Here is an 18,828-nt window from a genome sequence, read left to right on the forward strand (position 1 = left end):
ACCTGACTAAAGAGCTCCTTTTCTGCCATTTCAGATTTAAACTGAGCATGAACATAAACTCTCTTCAATATTTTGTTTCTTAAAGCTGAGACAATTGTGTCTCACACAGGAGTTTGTATTTTAATATTTTAATATTTGAGTTGACAGCTTTGCAGTCTGTTTTTGTAGGACAAGAGGAGAAATATGCATTTTTAATATACGAATTAGCTTGCAGAATAAGAATTTAGCACTAAGACTCCTTGATGTACCTGGCATCTGAAATACCATTATCTTTTAAAAAAGCAAATGAGCATTCAGTCTTCCTCCTTCCACATTTGTCATTATTTGGCATGTTCAACAAAATAAAGACTAATGGACTAAAATAGAACAGGTAATGGCTTAGGAGAGAAATTGTGATTGACAACCATCATAGCAACCTGTTGGTATGCTACCAAGCACCATGACCAAAGTACAGTTTTGCACTGTTTTTTTTTTTTTTGTTTGTTTTTTTTTTTGTTTGTTTGTTTGTTTTTTTTTTTTGTTTTTTTTTTAAGGAGGGAAAACAAAATCATCTTTTTTTCAATGACTGCAACACTTTCCAGTTTTCAAGTTTCCATGCTTAATGATAATTTGGTTACCTCTTCTTTTCTCTGTGTGGGGATGTACTTGGGGTTACAGATTCTGGGCTGCAGGTGCTTGTCATAGCAAGATCTCTAAAGCACCAATCTAGCTGATTCGTGTCAGCCAGGGCAGTGGGTCCATTTCTACAAAGCTGTGGGGAGTGTAGTTGCAAGGTATACTACCTGGCAGATGACTCATGTTTTTAACGTAAGGCCAATGTTTCCAATAATGCATAAACTGCAACAAGAAGCAAGATTAAGAATGTTTCTTCTCTTCCATTCTTGTGATGCAGAATTCATAGGAGCTGAATTATGTCTGCAGTGGGGAAAAGGCTTTAGACTAGGGAAAAAAAAAATTTGGATTTTTCTTTTTTCTGTGCTTTAAATTACATCTTCATTTGTTTTGGTTCAGATAGCTTCTATTAAAAGTCATAGCTTATTATATATAATGTTAAACATTTTCTGCTTGTCATTTTCATGTTTTCATGAGAGTTGGCTATCTTATGAAAAGCAAATGCATTTAGCTTTCTGCCCTGTCAGCTGGTTGCTGTCTAGAAATAAGATGATTCAAAACCAAAAACAACAAAAACAATGAAAAAAACATAACTGCAGGCTACAGTGGTACAACCATTAAAAGATGAGGTTTTCAGCAAGAAGATCTGACCATTGGCTTTTCAGGGATGTAGTGTCTGCTGCCAGAAACTATACCCTGAAGAAGGAGTTAGTTGTCAAAATGAGAGGAAAAAAAAATCCTTCAATTCTTCTTTCCTCCTATTAGAAAGTTTCAGTTCAGACCAACAAATACAGTTCTGTAGAAAGTCTTCCAGCCTTGACTTCATTTTATGAATGAAAGTTTTGTATTCTTCTCCTCTTGTATCTCAGACTGGAGTTTGAGCAATTCTTTAAGTTACAGAGATACAAAAACAAAACAAACACAATACCTATTTTATTGCAGGTATTCTGTGTTCCCGTTGTTTATAGAGGGGTTGATGCATGCAGATGCCTCCTGGTAGTTTACCATGTAGTGCCTTTACTGGTGGTGGTGGAACCTTAATGGAGTTCAGGAGAGACAAATCTGAAACTCTTCTTCTGGGTTTTAGGTTAGATAAAGCTTTATGAGTTTAGCAGCCAGGGGCTTTGGCCTCTGAAGAATCCTGCTCTGCCTTGAATTTAATTCTCTAACGCTAATCAGTGAGATGACAGTGTTTTGTTGGTGATCGATTTTTAGAGATGACGTACCAAATTGGACTCATAGCTTTAGTTGGGGTTTTCCAGATATTAGTGATTATGGAAGGATTCAGTTATGTTGCTTGTGGCTTTTTGGTGGGTGAAATACTTGGAAGGGGAAATGAATACAGGGAGAATTTAAAGAATGAACAGTTTTTGCTAGGCATGCTGCTTATAGCAGGAGCAGACTAATTCATTTCCCTAATAAGGCTGTGCTGGAAGTTGGAATGTTTTGAATTGCATTAAATGTCACAAAAGTATTCATCGGAGAGGAACAGCTTGTGGGATGTTTGGAGAACAAATTTGATCATGTTTGTCTGGTCGAAATGAGCTGTTTACACAGACTAAATATATCTTTTTTTTTTTTTTTTTTTTTTTTTTTTTTTTTTTTTGAAAGAGCAAACATCTGTGATGGCAAAGTGTGCACAAACATTGTGCACTTTCATTTTCAGTATCCTGGCTGTCAGTAACTGACCGCTGTTGACTGTATTTTCACTGTCTGTAATAATTTGTAAGGAGATGGAAGCCTGGAGCTCGCTCCAGCAACCATTAGCCAAGGTCTTTTGTGTGCACTGTTTATAATAAGCATTTATACTGAGCTTTTATGTCTTTGTTTTGTTTGTATGTTACCAAAAATATTACACAAACTCATATACTGAACTGCCAGCTTGAAATCATTCAGAAAATACCCTGCTTCAAGCTGTCCTGCTTTTCTAATAAGTAGTAACAGGGCAGGAACGTCATCTCCTTCTGAAAGTCTCTGTCATCAGGTATCACTGCATCACCCCATTTAACCGAAGTAGCATGAAATCTTCACATCTAATTGCTAGGTGGGAAACTACATGATAACAGCTTAAAAAAAAAAAAAAAAAAAAAAAAAGTGCAAGATTCTGTAGTTAAATTACTTCTTGCTCTACAGATTTTGTAATATCTTTCCCAATTCCAAGGGCAATAGCCAAGATGTAAGCACTGTAGCAAGTATTTTCGTAAATGTATGTGTTGGACATGGACATGTTTTGCTCTTCAACGTGAACTGTGCTTTTCCTCTTGTACTGTCTTGTCTAACCACCGTGCATTTTTCACATTCAGATCCTGGTGGCTCAGTTTGCTGGGTGAGCATTTTCTTTATGCAACGCTGGATAAATCACAGATTTTAGTCTGATTATGGTCTGAAGTCAACAAGGCCAAGCTAAACTGTTTGAAGTATGTCTGGGACATACAAATTTATGTCCTTGTTTCAAGTATGTTTGGGGGAAGTAAAGCAATGTTATGCTGTCTGGCTCCAATGTTAAAAGAACATTGGAAACATTGTAGTTATCAAGCCCCCCCCCCCCCCCTTCCTTCCCCCTCCCTCTGCCCCCCTTTTTAATGGCATTTTTGAAGACTAATTTTGAAGAATCTCTTCAGATCATCTGGAAGTAATGTTTGAAATAATTTTTGTTAAGTGCTGTATAGGTGAGCACAGAGCCATCTTCATACATTGCAAACTTAAATTTAATTATATTGTGAAACTAATGAAATGCATTTCTCTTGTAGACTGAAACTTCAGGTTCCAACTTTTGCAAACTTTATTTTTTCCTCAGCCATGAAATTTGGGAGTTGATTTGAATAGTGACTATCTTTCTACTTCTAACTGTTAGATCAGTTTAATAAATACACAAAACATTGCAAGTTACTTTATTATAAAATACATATCTAAAATACAGAAGAATCTTCTTCTACTCTAGTCTTTAAAAAAGAAAGAAGAGTTTCCATATGTGTTGGCATTTTTTTTCTTCTTGTTGCTTTTGTCGCTGCCAATTGACAAGTCCACAATTAGGCATGATTAACGATGCACCCTGGTGCTTTGGAGGGCCAGAGGTCAGTGTTCTCATAGGCTGCAAACTCTGTGGGAAACCGGAGAACAGACCTCTTCCTCAGAGCAGGGAAACGCTCTATCTGAGAATTATTGTTGATGTGGACATGATGCATGTCATCGGTGATGCACAAATGATGAAGGCAAAGTGCACAAAATGATATTCTTGTGAACTGTAGTATTGGTTTATGATTTTTTTTCTCCTCATTATTCTCTGCTTTTTTTCCGTATTTGTTTGTTTATTTATTTATTTATTTTGATAACATAGCATGTGGGTTTATATTCATCTCCCTTTTTTTTTATAAGCTAGTTGCTGGACCGAAACAACAGGAAAGCTGTTGTTGGTATCAGATGGGCCTCGTGGGCCAAATGGCTTTCAGGGAAGAAGTAAATGAAGTAAACATTTTAATCAGCTATTAACAAGGAAAAAATATATTTGTTAAAAGTTGAAAAGACTTCACTTATATGGGACAGCATGCCTACTTCAAATCTAGCTAGATTTGAATCTAGCTGCTAGAGTAGTAAGGCTGGTTTATACAGTAGATGTGTTTAATTAAAATGTAGCTTCTGTTCCCTGTTCTCCAAACAAACTTTTTTGCCTCATTGGCAAACTTTCTTTTAGATATGATAACTCAGCTTCAGTTCAGCAAAACCCTTTTTAGAAGATTTTTAGGAAATCAGGTTTGCATGATTTCAGGCAGGATATGATTAATGTTGTCCCAGCTCTCTGAGCAGCTACCAAATATGGCCAGAAATGTTTTGAAATGTGGCAGGAAAGCAATTTTCTACCAAAACATCAAGAAAAGACTAAATTGTATCAGCAGCAGTGTTGTCAGTGTTGTCAGTGAGTTGGACTTTATGTTGTTCTATTGCATTTGGAAAAAAAATAAAAATAAAATTCAGGGTGTGTGTTTTTGCACATACATGCGCGCAAATCTGAAAAGACGATAAATCAAGTGAGATGCTTTTACCTATCACATATTGCAAGTTCAGCTTAGGTATAATGAGATCTCTTAATTCTTTATCTTCTTCGCCCTTTCCATTATGATACTTCCTTTACTTCCCACCACCCAGTGGTAGTTTCAATGTACTCATTGTTTGGAAGAAATTTTTTTGCTATCTACTGTGGAGTTCAAGTGATATTAAGTTTACCTTTGAAGGCCAGAGAATGTACCAAAAGATCCTGTATTATTTAAGTTGTTAAGCTGTTTAGAAGGACTTTTATTGTTTTAAAAGGAAGCTTTCAGTTTTAAGCCTGGATAAGGGTTATGCGCTTTAAAATGCAATTTGTCTGACCAGAACTTTCTGAGTTTGAAAGGAAGGAAAGCAATAAGCAAATTTTGACTGTCTCCTGACTGGTGATACATTATTATGAATTTCTAAATGAATTAGTACTTGGTGACAAATGCTAGAGTTCCTAATGTTGTATCTGGATAAATTCGTCTAGTTTGTTTTTGCTTTTGCCCTATATTAACTACGATGGAGTAGGTTCAACTTGAATGCTTCTTGTTTCCCTTAGAGGAAACAAATGATATAATTTATATATCTGTGGGTGGACATAGTGAGTTGGAAAAGGGAAATACTTAAATATTAAAGCATTTGTTTTTACAATTATGTGTGTTTTTCTCTTTCAGAGTTGCTTCTGTACCAAAACCTGATCTCATTCATGTACCGAAGGTATGTTCATCATCACAACTGAGAAATGTAGCATGTGGCACTGTTACCCATCTGTCAAACCCTGTTGTTGATAAGCACTGGCATTCAAACTTTCCTTTCAATATAACGTGCTTGATTTCCATGTGTTACGTTAAGACTACTGCAACTTTTGGATCTGAGTGATATTTTTTTTCACTCACTCAAAAAAGAATCAAGAGAACTGGCAAATGATCATCCACAAAAAAAAAAAAAAAAAAGGAAAAAAAAGTGAATAAATGTTATCTTCCAACTTTTGGGGCTTTTTTTTAGAAAGATAAAGCTGAAGTTTTTCTATATCCTTAAGAGAAAAACTGTAGTACGTTGTTGCTTTTATTTTTTTTTATAGGCAGTTTCTTTTCCTTTCCTTTTTTTTTTTTTTTTTTTCCTTTTTTAATAGGTACTGAAATCCCCCTTTGTATTTGAAAGAAGCTTATCTAAATACAGAGTTTCAAAGAACAATTCATCTCACTTTACTTAGAGCCCTGGGGGTTTATTTGTTCTTGACTCCTTTTAATGTTATGTCCTCAAGCAACAGTTTCAAAAAACCCTTTTGATAAGTAGTCTATTTACAAACCTAAAAATGCTTACAAATGGCTGGGCATCTCTCTCATCAAGCAAATACTGGAAAATCCTCTTAAGTGGACATAAATAATTGTATTACTGTCCTGCCAGACCTGATTTGAAAGGCACGCAGTTTGGCACCACCTTGTTAAAATACAGCTCCTTGAAAACAAACAAGCAAACAAAAAAACAACAACCCACTGAATTCACTTTTTTTTTTTTTTTTTGAGAGTTTTGATTTGATGAGTGTATATGCAGACTTCATTGGACAGATGGAATAGAAATAAACATTCTCAGATGCTAAAATGAGTTAGGGGGCTTCCTTTCCCCTCTAAGTCACCTCACCAAACTTGACAAACTACAAAACTGAACGTTCACTGGACGGCAGTTGTCTCTGTGAACCACTTAGAGCTGAGTGGTCCTCCTGTGTGTAAAAAAATATTCTGGGGAGATTATGTTTAAGAAAAACTGATAAAATATTCTGGAATAGGTTGGAGGTTGCGAAGGGACTTTTTTTTTTTTTTTTTTTTTTTTTTTTTTTTTTTTTTCCCCCAATCTACAGTTGCTCTAAAGAGAACTTTATAGAACGAGAGAGAAAAAGGAACAAATGGCTGCTCCCTCATATCTCTGACCCCAGGATAGCCACACTTTTGTTTTCCCATGTGGCTTTAGTATGTCAGATGGTATCAGTCTTGCACTTCTCCATCTGGAAACTATAACCCATGTCGACCTTGAGTTACAAAGTTGTGACTCAGCCACTCAAGTGGCACCTGGTCCCAGTGTCTGAAGCAGGGATAGGAGCCAGCCTGTATTTTGGCCAGGGAAGCCTTTGTCCTTGTAGTCGAGTGGAGTTGACAAGCCAGCTTGGGCCCGAAGCACTGGCCTCTAATAAATGAGCTGAAGGGCCCCTCGTTCCTCCCTTGAGGCCCCTATCAACAAATCAATGTATAGTGTGTGTGTGTGCGTATGCATGCACATGCAGTTTGCATATTGGGAACGTGCATATCTTGAATTGGGTTTGAGAGGTGGAATGTGTTTTTTAAAAAACGCTAATTTTTTCCACATGAATTACCCAGTGGGTTTTGCAATGGTGTGGTTCTTCAGTTTGTCTTGAATTTGATTTGTGGGGTGTCTGTTCTGGATGTGATGTGAGAAGTTAGCATCATGGGATTTCATTTTGACTGACTGTGCATGCTTGGGTCATTCCCTTTCCTAAATGCATGGCTCATTTTTTTCCATGTGCTTGTTGACAACGCTCTTCATAAAGCTTGCTTCTGTGATGTTCATTCCTCTTACTTCACACTAGGCGGGTTGCCTCTCTCAACAGCACTGAAAATACGTTCTGAGGAATGTGCATGTGGTTGGTGTGTTTTTGTGTGTGTATTTTTTTTTTATCTCACATAGGAAGAACCTAAAGAAGTAGTTAAGCCTGTGCCCATTGCCTCTGCTGCTGCACCCAAATTCACTGCCACAGCCAGCGTGGCTTACAATAAGACCCCGAGGCCCTTCGGAGCTGTGACGTCCTCAAAAGTCACCTCCATCCCATCACCATCCTCCGCCTTCACCCCAGCCCAGGCGGCGGCCGTGCCCCCCGCCCCGGCCCCGTTTGCTGCACCAGGACTGCATGTTAACGCCAAGCCTAACGCTGATGGGTGGCCACCCGCGCCGAGCACTGCTAAACCTGCCGTTAATGTCCCACGGCAGCCCGCCACGCACAATGCCGCCCCGAGCGGCCATGTCGGCGACGGTGCCCAGGAGGTGGCGGAGGGGCCGCGACGAGGATTCAGAGAAAACCAGGGTGACAGTAAACAGCAAAATGGGTAGGTGGGATTTTTTTTTTGCTGTGAGGGTCTTTTCCTCACAGGAAAAAAGCTGGGCTTGTTCGAGGGCTGAGGAAAACACATCTCGGGTGTGCCACCCAATTGCCAGAAGCAAATCTTTGAGGAATAACATGTCTTGGAAAAGGGGTGTTTTGAAGGGCTGAGTCTGTGAGGATTTAATAATGAAACTGTACCAGTTTATGGTGTCACACCTAAATTACAACAGACCACACCAAGATGGGTTGTATCACGATGTGTTTCAGACCTTGCAACAAGCCCAGCATTCATTTGGACACCTGTGTCTCACTGTGTCTGTTGGGTCCCAACATAGAGGCTGAAAGCAGCAGGCACTTGGAGGTGGAGAGTGGCCTGTCAAGAAGGATCGGCGACCTTTGATGTTGATCATTATTGACCATCTTCTTGCTTTATGTGTTTTCTTGACTTATTTTCAGTCTCAAAAACTTAACACTTAAAACCTGAAGGCTGTGGCTAGTATTTCCCATTCTTCAACGGAAAGGGGCAGGAGGAGTAGGCCCAGTGCCCATCTCATCTGATCTCCTCTGAGCCTAAGTATATGAAGAAACCTACAGAAAGGTACACATCCACATCAACTAAAAAAATAAATCACAGTTTCAGGTGGTCTTCTCATGGAGAAAAACACTTCTTTACGCACCCATTCCCCTTACATTGCAGTACTAGCATTTTCTATACACACATTCATATAAAGCTGCCCATATGCATTTTATATGATACCATTGTCATGGTGACTTTAAAGCTAGTCTTAAACAGATGATGGCAGGAGTCCGTACTGTGCAGAGGTGGGATGAAAGCAGGAGATCCCAAGGACTTTCTTCCTGATCACATGTTGCCAAACTCTCTCGCTTTCTAGGAATGCTGCTTTACCAAGTAACACGTAAGGAGTATTCAAAAGCAGTAATCAGTACGGAAAAAAAATGAACAATAGCAACAAAATTAAGTCTCCTGGAAGGAAGTGCTGGAGGCATAAAGTAAGCATTTAATGATCAACACAGGGTCACTGGGTGCACATGGGTACCTGCCCTGCCTTATGTTTAGTGAATGAATGATAGTGACTGAGGAGTATCATCGCTGGTAGGTTAGGAAATCCCTGTCTTGCTGCCAGCCATGCAGGTCTGGTTTGGGAAATCTTAAAAGCATTTGGAGCTGGGGAAAAACAAACAAACAAACAGCAAGAACAATGAAACATCAACTACAAATCAACAAAACTTTATTTTGCTATCTTTCTTACAGCAGAGTTTTAGCTGGAATTAAATGTGACTTAAATACTAGTCTTGCAATCCAAAAGTAGAATACAAAAGCAAGTGAACAAAGAAACGTTAAAGTGATTATGTTGTTCTGCAGCTACCCAACTTGCTTAGTTTTACTTGTTTAAGCATCATTGTAGATGATGTAGTTTGATAAATAAAACCATCTCCCCATTTTAAGTGGAATTGAAGGTATTTTTGAAATGTCAAGAAAGTTGAAGTTTAGAAAAATTGATCAATCTCAAAAAACAAAACAAAACAAAACATTTTGCTTCTTTTTTGTACTCCTTTTTTCAAAAACAAATAAACACGCAAAAAAAAAAAAAAAAAAGGACAACTTGTATATTTGCATCTTGTTTATAGTTAGCTCTGCTGAGCGAATACAATTCTCCAGACACAGCACCCTGTTGTATTCAGAATTTTTGGTTCCTTCCTTCCTTCCTCCTAACTTCCCCCTAATCCCATTCAGGATATAAACTATTTGCCTTTACTTCAGGATGGGGAAGGAAGTTTTGTTTCTCTTGTTTACTCCTGGCATAAAAAGAGAGCAATTTGGCTTCACTAGGCTGTATACAATTGTATTTTTATCAAGACCTTCTTGACAACTCTCACTTGAGAAAGTGCTTGCTGCTTAAAACAGGTAAGATGTCCACAGACTTCACTCAAAATTTTAACTCAGCTGGACTAAGTTTTTCCATTATAGGTTCTCTTGATGGTTTAAAGTTTGACTCTGTATATATGGCTTTGCCAGAGCTTGGATTTGGAAGATCCTATAATAAATATTTCAAGAAGCAAAAAATGTATTAATGAATGAAAACCTTTTTTCCCTTGCAGATAACAACAGTGACGAAGTTAGTATCAACAGCACTGGAGTTGAATTATGGTCGTTTTTCTTGTTGGAATAACCAGCATGTATTATTGTTTTGCAAACAAAACTATGTTATATAAAGCTCTTACAGGGTTTTATATTTAAATTTTGCAAAACAGCTTCAGCTTTTTTTAGTAACTTCTCAGTGTAGCTAATGGTTTTGTCTGCATTGAAGATGATGTGATTTTGCTTTTCACCGTGTTAAACTTTGCAGCATTTTTTTTTTTTTTTTAAATTATAATTCCAGAAAACATTCGTGTGGTGTTTGTGTGTATTGGTAAATTCTTGCTGCACCTATGGCTAATTGGTGTTGGCAATACAACTAGTAAATGGTGAAATACAGTATAAAAGGAAAAATGTCTTGAGGAGTATGGAATGAAGGGCCAGATGTTGAATTCGTACAACAAAAATAATAGCAACATCTGTACATTATAATTTATGCGATCTGTATTTTGTGATTTTATGAGATTTTACTGGCTTGTCATTTCTGCTCTTGCCTCAAGAGTGAGTCAAGACTAAGCCGGTCTCATTGAATATTCCTTTGTCTCTGGCACCACCTCGTGCCTTAGTGACTCATTACCATCAAGCCTTTAAAAAAGGAAGCGGTGGAGGATCCGCAAAAAGAAAGCGAGGGGAGAGAAATCAGCAGGGTATTTTGTTTGATACCACTATCATCAACTGTGAAAGACTACTTATTTCACTGTGGTAGTTGCTAGAATGCAGTCATCTGCATGTAAATAATTACATTTCCATGTAACTCTACATCTTTAATGACTGCTTTCATTTTCAGATTTTATTCTTGCTATTAACTGTGTTGTTGCTTTACTTCATTTTCTTTGGATTTCTTTTACTCTGTCCTGGAAATACCACTATTGTTTCTATCCCCCTCCTTCCTGGATAAGTACATTTACTTCACTAATATTGTGTGTAAATCCAATCTTTGCTTTAATTTTGAATGATAGCTTTCATATCATTCAAGTGTCGAGTATTCTTTCAAGTATTTATTAATGCATTCCATTGAATGGGACTAATTCTTTCTTGTTGACAATAATGTACAACATTCTCATTCATATATTCCACCTTTCTTTACTAGAAACACTTTGGCCATTAAAAAAGCAGTGAGGAAGTAGTGGCAAAAATAGAAGTTGACTTTTAAAAGTTTTCTTTTTCATAGAATCATCTTTTCCTAGGAGGTAGTTTTGTACAAGTTATCTCCTGTAGACTTTGTAAAAATAAATGCACATACAGAGGGCCTGAAGGATAAATGTTTTGAGATAACTAATACAGAATTTAGGAATACATTAGTAGGAATCTTGGGTTCTTCCCTTTAACTGATCAGTGTCTTTACTTGTTCTTTAGATCATTTACTTCAAGTAAAGCTTCAAAATCCTCTGTTTTCATAGGTCTGCTAATCCAGGGACTGATAATAGCATGTAGGTTATTGAGGAGAAAAATTCCAGATGAAATCAACACCCTACTTGTTTGACTTTCAGAGAACATCGATAGCTTCATGTTATGCTCTAGAGCATCGCTAGCTACATTTTCAAAATACACAGCTTCATCCCTGGTCGTACCAATTGCAAAAAACTTTGCATGTACTGGGTGACCTTGCACATACCTAGTGCTTTGCCTCCTGTGAACGGAGGGGAGAATTTGTCCAAGGCACTTAACCAGATCCTAATTGACTGCACTGTTTTATCAAAACAAAGTCCTTTCTTATTTCTGTAAGGTACTCACTGTAGGTTAAATTCAAATTAAAGACTGGGAGCCCTGTACCGAGGTTTTGGTAGCAGAATGAGAATATCACTGTTTATTGGGTTTCAGTGTCCTTTCCCATTAAATCAGTCCAATAGAATAATTAGCTGTACTTTTGTTTCAAACTTCTTACTTTATTTCTTGTTTTCTTTTTCTCTTTTTCCTGTTTACACTGGGAAAACTTTCTCTTGCTGTCTTATTCTGTCATCTCCAAGGAAAATCCCACCCAAACGGTAAATGTTTAAATATGTACATGTCTTGATAATACTGATTTTTACTGTTTTAAATGTTCCAGTAGTGAAACAAATAAAAATATTCTAGTTGGATTAGAGTGATTATTAAACTGTATTTGGTTCAGAGAACTGAGCCTGCATTCACATGTGCTTGTAGAGCTCACTGCTGTATCCAAACTCAGAAGCTGCCTTTAATCACTGTGAAAAGCCACATATCTGACAATGTCCGTGTAGTTACCCTAAACTAGATATTTGTGAAGTTTTTAGCTCACTATTCTCCTCTCTCTTTGATGCAGCCCCCCACGGAAGCACATTGTGGATACCTACACAGAGTTCTACCACACCCCTACTCACAGCGATGCCAGCAAGAAGCGACTGATCGAAGACACTGAGGACTGGCATCCCCGGACAGGCACCACCCAGTCACGCTCCTTCCGCATCCTTGCCCAAATCACCGGCACTGATCACAGTGAGTAGTTTGATGTTAAAGAAATAAAAGTAATGGCCTTGGGCAGATAGGCATTTTTAAAAGCTAATGGGGAGGGGAAATAATAAACCCATTCAGTCACATGTATTACATTTCACCTCATGGATAATAAATCCAGTAGGGAGAATTTTGGTGAGCTTTAAGAGGAAAACAGTTTCAGAAGACTGTAGTAGGAAAATATTTTTATAAAACTCCTGTAATTGCTAAATGCCTCAGGACATATACATTACTGGACATTATTCCTGTTTGACTGGGATTTTCATGTTCTAAATAAACCTTAAAAATAGCCTTTACTCCTAAAGAAGTTGGCAGATATGTAGTTATTTCTTCCCCGCCCCAGCATCACCAAAATGGCAACACTTCTGTTCAAATTTAATGCCTCAGAAAGTGCAAAGAAAAAATAAAGCTTTTTCAGGCATTTAGAAAATCTTTGATGGTCATAGAAAGGTGTAAAATCTGCAGTGATTTTAACCAGTCAGGAGCACAAATCCATAGCTCCTCAGTTTATTTCCATTCTTTGTTTATGATATGTTACAACTACATGTCCTATGGACTGGAACTGAAAATGCAGAGGTGGTCTTTCCCAGTCATATAGTTTTATGATGAAACTTTAATTTCATGTTATGCTCCCAGTTGTGATTTATTGTCTGTGATCTATAACACTGTAAAAGTTGTCAGAAGTGCTATCAGGACATTGGAGCTCTGTCATGTTCAGACTGGGGTATTTCATTCTTCTGCTTTTTAACAGCTAATACTAAAATAAGTTATTATTTTCCTAATACTAAAATTAAGGCAGTGAAGAAAATGGACTCCCTCCCTGGGGGCAGATTTGATTAAATCAAATATCAGTTCTCTGGCAGAATTGCACTAGAGACCACTGATAACATCTCCCCTGTGAGGATTAATGTACATGGGTGAAAAATATTCAGAGTTTGGACGGTTAACAGATTGCTTTGTGGTCCTGTGTTGCACTAGTAATGCATCATTATCTATCTTTGGATTCTCTTCATTAATCTGTTTTAAGGGCAGAATATGAGACCTGAATGTCAAATAACGTATCTGCTTATTATTAAGCGTATCTGCCAGTATTGATAAATTAATCATGTTGGCAATTACTACAAGACCATGATGGCAAGTACGTTTGCCAAACTTACAGCAGGGTTGAAATTTTACATTATCCTGTCTGCAGTTATAGCCTGTCATCAAACAGATGCTTGGATTGTCACCTGATATAAACCCTCTGGATGTTTGTCCAAAAGAAATGCCTCCAAACTTCCACTCCTCTTCACCCTTCTCACACCTTTCTCGATGCCAACATGGACAGTGGGCCAAGGGACAGGACAGAGACCAGCAATTGCAATTGTGCTGGCAAAGGGGCTCTTGAAGTTTATAGACATATCTCATTTCCCTTAGGACATATTTAGAATTGAGGAGTCCTAACGATACTTGTTGTAATTTCCTATTGGGGTGAATGGTTTGGCACAGGGGAGAATCTCGGTGTTTGGTGGTGCTGACAGTGCCATAGAAAGTCAAGATTTTCTGTTTTCTTGCAGTGAAAGAACCAGAACATGAAGCTGCAAAGAAGACTAAGTGAGTTGATGTTTTACATTATTACATTAATAATTTGCATGTCTTAATTCATAACTGATAGTGTGTTACTTTTGCATTTGTGTGAGGTCTGGGTGTTTTTAAAATGTTGCTTCTTTTATTGCCTTTTACTTCAGCATGTAAAAATCAAGATCTCTTTCTGCATAGACCGGCGTTTTTAAATCTGTTTGTGCAGTCTGGTATTAATGTTTGCGCAGGAGTTTGAGCTTTTTCATAAACTTGGACTGGTTTGCTTTTCTGTTCGAGGTCAGCTTGTCAACATGTTTTCTTTTCCTAAATCTAACCAGGCGTTTTTGACTTGTGAGTGTGGATCAGATTTCAAGATGTAGCTGGAAAATATTACCATTCTAGATGGCGAACTAGGGTCAGCTGTCTCCTTGCTTTGGGATAAGCATTGTTCAAAATGGGGACCAACTAGTGGCTAAATCTAACAGCTTGTGCAGTTGGTGGGAGTCTTCCTTTAGACTTTTAGACTGTGTTAGACTTTGCCTAATGCTGGATCTGACAGTTTGAAAGACAGGAAGGAGATGTATAGATATCAGTAGTGCATGGAGATTGCATGCTCACTTGTGAAACTGCTTAAGACAAACCTTTATTTCTTTCTTTCTTATTTTTCTTCTGTCACTTCTTTCCACAGGGAAAAGGTTCCCATGCACGTCTTTAGCCCCAAATACACAAAATTACGTGACTGGCACCATGAAGTCTCAGCACGTGTTCTTAATGTCCAGTGATTTTACCCAAGTTGCAAAAGCAAAATACAAACACTTCTTTTCTTCTTTTCCATCTGCTTTGCAAAAAGAAAAAAAAAAAAAAAAAAAAAGGGAAAAAAAAAAAAGAAAAAAAAGAAAAAATATATTTCACTAGCCTTACTGCGAGAGAACTTCTAGCCTTTTCTATACTTTTCTAACACTTTCCTACTGATGTATAAAAAATGAGATGAAAATGTTTTTGTGCTAATCACTAGTTGACAAAAAAAATACGTATTTAATGCAGAACAACTTGGGTGGTTGAATCTCCCAGAGAGGGAGAGGAGATGGCTGTTGCTGTTCTTTTTGCCTTAAAGGAGTCTTGCATTGCTAAGTTTGAGTTACTGTAGGTTGTTAGAAAGCAGATAACAGTGAACAAGAGAATAAGAAATGGTATTTCTTTGATTCAGGGGTGGGGAAAAGGATGAAGAGGGCTGTCTGCATCTACTTCGGACTATGGTACTTACCAGGATAATTGTCTTGGATTTCACTACATTTTCAGCAGATCAATTTTAGAGTGGTTGTAAATGTTTTACAAAGTAGAGCAAGGTGACAAGCTGCTTTTAATCAAATGAAAAAAAAAAGCAAAATAAATAAATAAAAAAAAATGCCAGTTGCCAACCCCAGTACAAGCTTAGTATAAAGATTCTGCTGCTTTAAATAGTAACTTGTTTATATCATGAAAAAATTAGAAAGAAATAAACAGAATGTTGCCGTGTACCTGTAAGAGCTTTAACACAGCCTCTAACAGGAGCAAGATAAGACAGTAGTATTTATTTATTTCAGAGTGAATCTCTTAGGATTTCTTGTGTTTATAAAAGCTTCCTGGCTCTATCGTTCTCCTGTAAAATAATGTATTATAGTAGCTACACATTCATTAATTTATGCTTTCTGAAGCTTGAAGAGTATTTTAATAAAAGTTGCTTTTAACTTAGTGATGTCTCTTTTCTTTTGAGTCTCTTGGACTCCTTGAGTAGTCTTCTCATGCAAAGTGCTATAATTTCATTACACTTTCACAAGTTGTAATAAGAGGAACAATAACATCCCTTCTGCATGCTAGAAACAGTCTGAACTGGACAATAATATCAAAGTAACAGTTTCTGATCATGTTAAAAAAAAAGTCTTTTTTGTGTTTTGAGAATTGTCACAAGATTCACAGAAATCAATAAAAGATTTGACCTTTTGGGGGACCGCAGAAACAAGAACTTAGTTAAGTAAAGTTCACTGCCAACTTTTGCAACATTTTTTGAATCACAGAAGTTTCAAACCTCAAAGGTGAACTGTGAAACACACATAAAAGCCCAATCATTTGTAATTACCTAATGTGAACCGCTGCCATTGGCTTGTAGCTTGTGCAGCAAATCTACATGTTGTTCTGATGAAACTGGTCCTGTGAATAGACCTGACGTTCACTGTAAACACTTCCGCAGAAATAGTAGGGTAGTGTTTTTTGCCTTTTTTTTTTTTTTTATTTCACAACTTGTGAGAACTGAAGTGGATTGAGACCTTTGATGAAAGCACTTTAAGCTTGCGTTTCCTTTTCAGATTATTTATACTGATACACAGTACACTAGCTTACTGTATTTGTCATTTTATCTTTAGGGAAAACCAAACAGAAAATGGAGAGCTCAGGTAATAGCCAAGTTATTTCACACTAACAAGTCACTGATATGGATGCTTAACGACGCACATCATAAAGTAAAATTAAATTTTTACTAATGACAGAAGAAGTCTTCTCACATCTTACACAACTTTTGGTTTAACTCCTTAGGGACAGATGTTGAAAATACTCACTTTGATAATTTCACTGAAGGCTGTTTTGATGAGAAGTGCCAATCAGCTTGATTTTTCTCTGCCAAATAACTCAGTTGTCTGAGTACTGTGTATTAAAACCAAGCATTTCTGAAGTGCACATATACGGCAATATAATCATTTGACAGAATACTGTATAACATAAGAATGTAAAACTGTGAAAATTGTTCTACTGAGTTTAAAGAATTTCTTATGAATGGAAAGGAAGTCAGGAGTTTCACAGAATATCAATACAATGAAAACTGTGAAAGATTATCACTTAGATTTTCTGTGACGTTTTCTCTGTGTGGTTAGAATGGTTTAACCTTCAAGTATTTTTGTATTTTGGAGATGTTCCTGAATGAGAGGTAATGAGAATACCTTCATGTTGCTATTTAACACACCACTATGTTTATATTTCTTAGTAATTTTATCCCTTTGAAGGTTGAGTTGCTTTGGTGAAAAATGGAAGAAAAAGCCTCTCTAAATAATCCAAAGCATACAAGTCTCTGTTTTAATTAAAAGTAAATATAGACAGTCATGGAGTCTGTCTATGGTGGGTGTGAGAATAGTTTGAGAAAGGCAACCTAATATAAATTCATAGTAACAAAACACTAGTTCCAAAAATGTTACTTGAATGCGTAAAACTGATTTCACTCTCTGCTGTAAAGTTGTCATCTCTTCACCCAGTATCTCCATTGCACAACACTTGTTGACATTAAATTTTGGACTTCATTACTGTTTCCAAAACAATGGACTGCTTTTCCATTTGGATGTGGATAACATGCCTTAGCTCATGTCTGATTCCTAGTATGCGTCTGATCTTTGAAAAAAATTCTGAAAAATCCTGTTTTTGATATAAATGAATTAACTTAAATGTGATTACACAGAACAGAGAATATGAAAAACAATGGAATAGAAATTTCCATCAGTAATCTACAGACAATATACCAATTTAATAATACTACAACTTTTCAGGCATGGTCTAAGACAAATAGATATTTTTAAAAATTATTATTTATTCCTAAATTGCAGCCTGCTAGTGATATTTATGTGTATATATATATTATTTTTCTTTTCCACTACTTCTTTTCAGCACAGGAAATTGGAATAGAGAGCCCTCAGTGAAATGTGTAAATTGCAACTTTTAAGCAAGATACTTAAAGTTTAGAAAGGCAAAGTCTGGCCTTTATGTAAAGCTTATTTGCATGTTTTAGGAACTGATTAGTTCTAACTGCACAGTACTCTATTTCAAAGTATGTTGATGTTCACCTTTAACAATCTAATTTTGAGCCACAGGTTTGTTTTTTGGCCTTAAAACATAAAGTCAGCTCACTATTCTGAGTGAAGATGTGTCTGGGTTTTTCCAGATCTATAGTTTAGCTAATCCACAGCCACTGGAAAATATTTGTCCTACTCTTGGTCAGTACTGAAATAACCTGTCATAAATCATGTGATTCTTTTACTTTTCCCTTTGTGTTATAAATACTTGTAAAGCATACCTGCAGATCTGCATAATGGAGCAGGAGCCCAGGATATTTCTACTAATCTGAGTAAAAACTCCGTAGCTACTCAGGCGTTGGAGATCCCATCTGTACCAGAATTTCCATCTACACCTTTATCACCTATGAGGTCTGCTAACTGGTCTTTCCTAAATCATCTGTTCATTAATTCTTGGCACTTAATACGGGTCTCTGCTTTATTAAAATTCATAATTCTGCATGCTAATTTAAATAAAAAATAAACCTGACTTATGTGACTTAGTCTGCTCAAAACTTGTGCTCATAACTCCTCTCTACCTTGTAGTTCACTTTTACTTCTGTGTATTGCAGTGAGATTTCTGGTGGGTGCTTTTCTTCAAGTAGAGAGCCTTTAGTGCAATATGTTTTAGATTATTTTCTTGTCCAAACTGGAAAAAAAAAAAAGCACACATATATTAAAAAATATTAAGTAATATATTCTCTAACCTTCACAAAACTAACATCCTAAAAAAGTTGCAGCAAAACATATATAAAAATTCAAGGAGTGAAATCCCATCATCACTTGTGGCTCTTTCTTTTCCGGTATTTCCTAAAAGGTTTCCATCACATAGTACAATACCAAATACGCGTTTTCTATATTTGTCAATGTAAAATACTGCTTGGTTTTCTGAGTTTATAAGAAGCAGGACATTTTCCAACCTTCACTAAAAGTGTGACACATCTCAGGAATATTGTTCCTCATTTTGTCCCGTTTGTATTTTGCTATAAACGGCAGTTTTTTACAATTCACTTATGTTTTTGAGTACAATGTTTTCTGTC

At 36.8% G+C, this 18,828-nt stretch overlaps 1 protein-coding gene across 20 annotated transcripts in view; it reads left to right on the top strand.

Annotated features, from left to right (window-relative positions):
- PDLIM5 (PDZ and LIM domain 5) overlaps positions 1-18,828 on the top strand; it is a 130,719-nt gene that overhangs the window by 65,112 nt on the left and 46,779 nt on the right. For 3 of the 20 annotated variants that reach the window (XM_084518533.1, XM_084518544.1, XM_084518546.1), the window contains exons 4-10: positions 5,316-5,358; positions 7,342-7,757; positions 11,879-11,896; positions 12,193-12,365; positions 13,937-13,973; positions 16,340-16,369; positions 18,026-18,159. In XM_084518533.1, the coding sequence (XP_084374659.1) occupies positions 5,316-5,358; positions 7,342-7,757; positions 11,879-11,896; positions 12,193-12,365; positions 13,937-13,973; positions 16,340-16,369; positions 18,026-18,159 (851 nt within the window). Of the gene's footprint in view, positions 1-5,315; positions 5,359-7,341; positions 7,758-9,874; positions 9,892-11,878; positions 11,897-12,192; positions 12,366-13,936; positions 13,974-14,628; positions 15,672-16,339; positions 16,370-18,025; positions 18,161-18,828 lie in introns of those variants that run through there. The other 17 variants (XM_084518547.1, XM_084518549.1, XM_084518550.1 and 14 more) reach the window with 13 other exon arrangements.

This window comes from Aythya ferina, assembly GCF_964211825.1.
Source record: "Aythya ferina genome assembly, chromosome: 4".
In the NCBI taxonomy this organism is placed as follows: Eukaryota; Metazoa; Chordata; class Aves; order Anseriformes; family Anatidae; genus Aythya; species Aythya ferina.